General features: G+C 30.6%; 1 protein-coding gene across 2 annotated transcripts in view; it reads left to right on the plus strand.

Moving 5' to 3' along the window:
* The window catches only part of LOC106471497 (NF-kappa-B-activating protein-like), a 14,884-nt gene extending 10,384 nt beyond the window's left edge, over positions 1-4,500 (plus strand). Inside the window, exons 3-4 of one of the 2 annotated variants that reach the window (XM_013932097.2) lie at positions 1,581-1,664; positions 3,921-4,498. In XM_013932097.2, coding sequence (XP_013787551.1) covers positions 1,581-1,664; positions 3,921-4,047 — 211 coding nt within the window. In that variant the 3' untranslated portion in view covers positions 4,048-4,498. Of the gene's footprint in view, positions 1-1,580; positions 1,665-3,920 lie in introns of both variants that reach the window. The other variant, XM_022400106.1, reaches the window with a different exon arrangement.
* The last annotated feature ends 2,680 nt before the right edge of the window (positions 4,501-7,180 follow it).

Consider the following 7,180-nt stretch of genomic DNA (forward strand, 5'->3'; position numbering starts at 1 on the left):
ATATATATATATATATACACGAATAATTAACAAAAAATGCAGTTGCCCCTACAGATCAGACATTCCTCCTTTCTACCTACAGCTCGGACATTCCTCCTTTCTACCATTCTCCGGATGTCGATTCCAAGGGATTGGGTGTTATTCGAAAATGGTTCAGCCACATAAGTCCTCTCATGTGTGCGGCCAGGTACCCTCCTCCTACCAAAGACTGGACGATACATTCCCAGTGCCACCTGGTGATGGACTGGAGATGCACCCGTACTTTGCTATCCACCTTCATATCATCCCCCAGATGTTGGTTTTTGCCAAATAAGGTGATGATTGTGTTGGATTTGTACACATGATGATGCAGGTCATTGGTATGGAGGGTCATATTCCCTACCAGTTCCCGTATGAGAGGTGAAAGGTAGAGGATCCAATGTGCCATAGCCACTCTATACCTGGGGTTCCTTAATTTCACATATGTGTGTGACTGGGTACCATCTTCCTACCGTGGACTGGATGATACATTCCCAATGCTGCTTGGTGATGGACTGAAGATGCACCCAACTTTGCTTTCCACCTTTCTTCTGTCCCCCGGATGTCCATTCCCAGTGGATATGTGATGGCTGTGTTGGATGTGCACACAAGATTAAGCTGGGTAATTTTAAAAAAAAAGACTGAAAATATGTTAATAAAAGAAAATCTCAATATTTTCAATATTCTTTTACTTTGGGGAATATTCCTAAAAGGTTTTGTTCTTGCATATATTCTTGGAGAAAATATTCTGGACTCATGGCACTAGTCACAAGTTTCTAAATAGTGTTTTGGCAACACATACTGATAAAGCAAGTCTGATAGAGATTATGATAACATTTTAAGCAAGAGACTACTGTAAGAAAAATACATTGTTAATCAGAAGTCAGAGTGATATTCAGTTAAACTTTAAAAAAGTAGCAGTTGAATAGAAAATTACTTGATATCCTGTTAGTCCTGGTAAAATTGATGTTGCATTAGGTACTAGTGTAGCATTCTGTAGCTGTCACAATTATTAGGATTAGAAACAAGTACAAGATTGTACACAGCTCTTTTTGAAAATCTTAAAGTTACTTAAATTGGTGGTTCCCAACCTTTTCACCACCAAGGACCCCTTTTATTATTATTATTTTCCCTCATGAACCCCATGTTTTTGAAAGATTCCATCTATCCAACAAACTGTTTTACAATTACTAATAATTAACTTGTTTTCCCATTTTTCACTATGAAATAAAAGACATATGTAACTGAGTGTGCAATTAAAAAAACAGCAGTGTTAAAAAACTTACTTGTTTAATGAGATGGTATTACCTTTGCAAACCCCAGGTTGGGAACCACTGATTTACATGATGTAAAAACTTGTTTTAATAATGTTGAATAAATGTAAATTCAGTATATACCACAAATGAGGTGTTAAATTTAATTATTTCTTCGAGAATTATCTTCATTTAATTTGTTTTTTAACAAGTCTTCAAATTATCTGTTGAAAGCCAAGTGTAACAGCATCAAAACAAAATTACTGAGCTGAACAATATATATGTATTTATAATTTTTGTTTCATTTAGGAGAAGAAAAGAAAGAGAAAGAATTGGTGAAATTGGTGTCAAAGATGTCTGGGGGCATTCTCCTGAAAGGCAACCTGAGAATATGTGAGTTTTGTGGTTAGGAAAAAAAAATCATTAGACTTGTGTTTTAGACACAGGATACTCTTGTGCAGCAAGTTTCTAGTTGATAAAATGTTTCTAAACTATTAAAGCAAAACACACAATTTTAAGAAACTGCATTAAATTACTTTAATTTAAATGCTGAAGTAGACTATTTTATTACATAGTAGGTCCCAAACATTTGAGTCCAGGAGAAAAATTGTAACACATTAGTGTCTTGCATTTGCTATATGCATATCTTAACTGTACATCATACAGAAATGACTTAGATATATAATTACATAAGACATATGAACAATAATATAATTAACTTTTATGTAAGTCAGTATATTAGTGTATCCTTTCTTTGTTGTTATGATTGTTTGATCTTATCATGGCATTGATCAACATCATACCAACAGTCTTGCATGACATTCCATAGCATATTGAGACTTGTTAACTGGTGTTCTTCTTTCAGCCTCTTCAGGTTTCCCATAAATGTTCAGTGGGATTTAAGTCCAGTGATTGGGGAGGAAATTTCATAACTTGTAGAATGTTTTCTTTATGTTTCTTTTTAATAGTTAATAGAAGAGTGATTGCATTCTGGTGCTCTCACCTGATTTTTGTTACAAATACTATCTACAACGACTTTAAAATTTCAAATGTTGAATCTGGTATAAAATGGGCCTTCTTCCAGCCTTCTTTGCTAAATGTTTTGTGTTTGGACCCATACTAATCATTTGGCATTACTTAAATTTTTTAACAAAGGTCAACACTACAGTGCTTCCTCATCACCTAAAACTTGCAAGTCTTCACTGTAGTTGTAGTGATATTGAACATTTAACTGTTCTTGAATCTGTCTGATAGGGATGTTAGCTTAATATAGCAATCATCATTTGCATTAGCTACCTTCATTCTTTCACTTAATGATTTTCATTTAAAGCTCTTTGTTTCATTTTAGCTTCTCCACATCTTTGCATAACTTGTTTAGAAATTCACAGTTGGGAAGTAACAAGTTAATCACCTTCATTGAACTCTTATGACATATTCATTTCCATATATAATGATACTTTTAGCATAATATAAAACTTAGTTGTACAGTGATCAATAAGCATCTTATTTAGACATCTGCAATATAAACAATTTATTAATCAAAAGGACATTTGAAGGGGTGTTTGGTACATAGTAAATAGCATTACAATGGATTGTTTTGCAAGAATAGTAAAAATGTCACTGGCAAGGAGGATATGATTTAGTTAGGAGGAGTTTCAATGAGTGGTAGTTCATATTGATAGTGATTTTTGTTTCCTGTTTTTCTTTATAATATCCTAACCATATGCTGCAAAAATTATCAAATGCAAGTGAGAGTCTAGTAGTTATGCCATTTTATTTCAAAGAAATCCTCTGGCCTTGGGCATTTGGACCCTACTCTGTTTGTGGATTTGTTTGTGTGTGTGTATGTACATGTAAGCTATAAACATTAAATGGTGAAATATTAATGTTACAAATAATTTATGAAAATACTCTAACACAATCATTCATAAGTAAATTTATATCCTTTAGAACAAAAACAAAACTTACAGAACACCTGATCAAGGGTATAAATTAGAGTAAGATAGCAGTGTAAATTACTCCCCAAAGGTGTTAAGTGATATGCTATTTTTTTAATTTCCAAACTTTAGGTGAAAAGTGATGTACAACAATAATAAATATAGTATATAAGAAATAAATATTAGTAACTAAAGAACAATAATGAAAAAACTTATGCAAATAATTAAAAAATACTGATAGTGAAAAATTTATGCATGTAACTAAAGAATAATAATAAAAATTTATGCATATGACTAAAAAAATAATAAACTTATATAAGTAACTAAAAAATAAGAATAAGATTTATGCAAACAACTGAAGAAGTTCAAGGTTATACATATTTTAAAGCTGTTTTACAACTGGTATAAATTTTTCTTTTTTGGTCTACATGATTTTAATTTGTGATTGATTACATTAAATTTGTGTATATATTGCCTTTCTGTTTTTTTAATATACTGTAATTCATACTTCCACATTTACTTTACTAGAAAATCTGATCAGTTTTATATTGTGTTGAATAAGATAAATCTTTGTGATTTTGTATAAATTACCACTATGTTGAATGAAATAAAGTCGTATTGGATTTGGGGCAAGCCAGTAATAGTCATCTTTGTAATAAAATTATCCATTTATACTGAAGTTTTAGTTGTTATTTTTTCTAATTTAAAACAGATCTGATGATAGTTCCCAGGAAAGATCCCCAAACAAAGAAAAATCTTTGTCTGATACAGATTCAAGCTCAAGTATGGTATATTTAGTAATTCTTTTCACTTACTTGTGTTTAGTTTCAGTGAATTGATGTTTTACAGTAAAACAAGATTCTGTTGTGGCTTGATAGGAATACACAGTATGGAATGATTCTGACTTATATTATGGAAAGAGTAATTGTTAAAGATACATCACATTGCTTTTTTATTAAGAGTCCATTTTGATAAAAAGGCATCTTTATATACATATTGAAAGTTAATTTATTGCACCATTCTATTTAAGTTTATGACATTTATATTAATTGTACAGTTGTTTAAGACATGCAGTAAGAGTATTTTATACATGCCTTTTGGTCATGCAAATAGGGACCTTTGCCAAGGTACTTGTCACTTTTTTAGAGCAATACCCTTGATCAAAAGGTATTAGATAGAGAAGTAAACATAAAAGTATGTTTCAGTGTAACAAAGCACTGTATGCTGTTTTGATTTCATAACATCAATATTTATTACAGTGTATGCAAAAAAAAATTAAAATTGTGTTTATGCCTAATATATGGGGCCTTTATTAGTTACCAGTCTAATAATAGACAAACTGAACTGATGAATGAAATATGCATTTGACCTTTAGAGTAGCTAGTTCATCAGTTGCATTTCTATGCTACTAAGTAATGAAACATTTGAGTTATTAAATTTGCTGGTCTTGGAAATTGTTCATCGGTGTTAGGTAGCTGTGTACATGTGTAGGGAAGCACAATAATATTTATTGTAGAAAACATACAACATATTTTGACAGTACTTTTGGCTGTCTTCCTCAGGCATGACACAAATATAAGCATACAAGGTTTATATACAAATAGCTCCTGGGAATACAAGGTTTATAGATGAAAGGAATGTTGAGAGCATTGAAAGTTTACAATCAGCGTTTGAAATTTAAAGAAATTGTTGGGGTTGGTGCAAACTAGTTTTGTTCCTTCAAAGCTCAAAATGTCAGTTATGCTAGCTTTTTACTTAATGTGATACTTAGGGAAGTTGTCCCATACATTTTCACTTTAATGTTCCTTGGGTTTCTGTATTGCTTTTGTTTCGTTGTACATACCTAGCATGCATTCCGTAAGCCCAATTACATTTTTGACCAAAATATATGCATATATAGAAAAAAAAAAAAGGTCTATAACAAAAATTTCATTTTGTTAACTCTCTTACTACAAGCTTGGCTGATTTGACCAAATTTGTTACCCCAAAATGACCATCATAGTTTTCATACTATAACTTTTAATATGTTTTGTGTATTTTTATGAAACTTTATAAGCTTTCATTAAGTGTTACAAATCTTTTGTACACACAAAATCGAGTGCAAAGTGATTTTCATGTTAAGATTAAAAATACATTTCTTCATCTGATAAATCTCAAACTTCATTTGCATAATCTCTAAAACCTAAATAAATATGAAATGTTTTTATTTATTTTTTTCAGTAAAGCTTCATATGTTATCTTCTATTTTCTCTACCTTAACTGTATATGCATTTGGTCAATTTGACTGACCTCATAACCACCATAGAGAAAAATACAAAATAAATTTAAATTAATCTTTTTTATTTCTAGAATGACTGCACATTGTAACAGGAAACCACAGTTGTTCATTCTGAATATCTTAAAGCTCGTAACAGTATATTTCTGCTTTTACTTAAATTTTATTGTTTTACTGCCCTTTGAATAGTGTCTAACTAATAATCCCACCACACAAGTTGTAAATCACTTGGTGAATATGTAGCTCACATAACCATATTGAATTGTGTAACATTCAAGCTGCTTGTGAGCATATCTTCTGAAGATTTTTTTTTGTTCGTTAACTTACCTAGTCTAACCTGATAACTTTATAATTTTTACATTTTAGTTACTTTTATAATAAAAAATACATATGAAAAACAAAAAGTATAGTACTTACCTGAGTGTTATTTTTTTTTTTGCTGTCAACTGTCAGTGAAACTTCCTGCTTTTTTATTCTAATGATACTACTATATTACGTAATTTTCTGTTTAAATAAATAATGCACCTAAGAACACAGAATAATAACACACAAAAAGCAGACAATGTCCCATAACTATCATGATTTTTTGACTTTCTAACTATGCAATAAGAGCCTTTAGAAATTCAACTAAGCTCATAGATGTGATCATGTGAGAATAATCTCAAAGTGGAGGCAAAGTAGACAATTATCTGTACAGAAAATAATGTAATATAATATATCATTTGATAGATTAAAACATTGAATTTCTATTGGTTATAAATAATATAATGTAAAACATCAGTGAACTGTTAACAATTTGTGAAAGATGATATGTGACAGGTGGGCTTGCCAAGTGTGTTTGATTTTCTAGTTTACTACATAGACAAATAAGACTGAAGGCCTAAGTAATATCTATATTATATTGAATGATTTATGTTAACCCTACCGAGACAGGTCTTCCTATGGTCACGGGTCAGTGTCCATGTTATCATTTTTGTAGACTCGCATTCAAAACATTATTGAACTTCTATTTTATGAATGTATGTCAATAAGTTTGGTATCAAATTGTAAATTATAAGTCAAAGTTTCATATTATACATTAGTTAATTTCTTAATTTAAAAGTAAATATAAAAAAAAATCCTAAATATCAACTTTTGTGTGTCACGTGGTACATTGAATGCAGCATCGGTTCAGATTAGATGTTTATGATGTCCAAATACAAAATCTATAGTTTCTTATGAATTAGATACTCAAATTACTGATATTGACAAGCTATAATATAAGATAAGAACCTCCTGTGTTTCTATTTTCTGAGGTATTAATATATTTATTGAATCAACTAAGGTGGCCCCACCACCTTTTCCATTTTTGAAAATACTTGCTTATGTACATATACTTTGCCCAATGATGTGTGTATGACCAATCAAAAGCTCAGAATGTACCTCTAGTGGTTTTCTCAGCCTTTGCAAAGTATTTGCACAGGAAACTCTTTCTTTTCATGCTAGATTCCAAGCAGTAAGATAAGACATTAGTGAGCTCAAAAAAGTCTTTTCTTTTTAGACCCAAATACAGCTTAGTTATGAAGCTTGATAAATTATAGTGGAATTCTGTGGTATTGATATAGTAATTTATGATTTTTTTAACATTTTATATTTTAAAAAGCATATATAAAACCAAAAAAAATTATTTTGTATTACATCCTACACGTGTGAAATTT

Source organism: Limulus polyphemus, unplaced genomic scaffold (genome assembly GCF_000517525.1).
Source record: "Limulus polyphemus unplaced genomic scaffold, Limulus_polyphemus-2.1.2 Scaffold4654, whole genome shotgun sequence".
Taxonomy (NCBI): domain Eukaryota; kingdom Metazoa; phylum Arthropoda; class Merostomata; order Xiphosura; family Limulidae; genus Limulus; species Limulus polyphemus.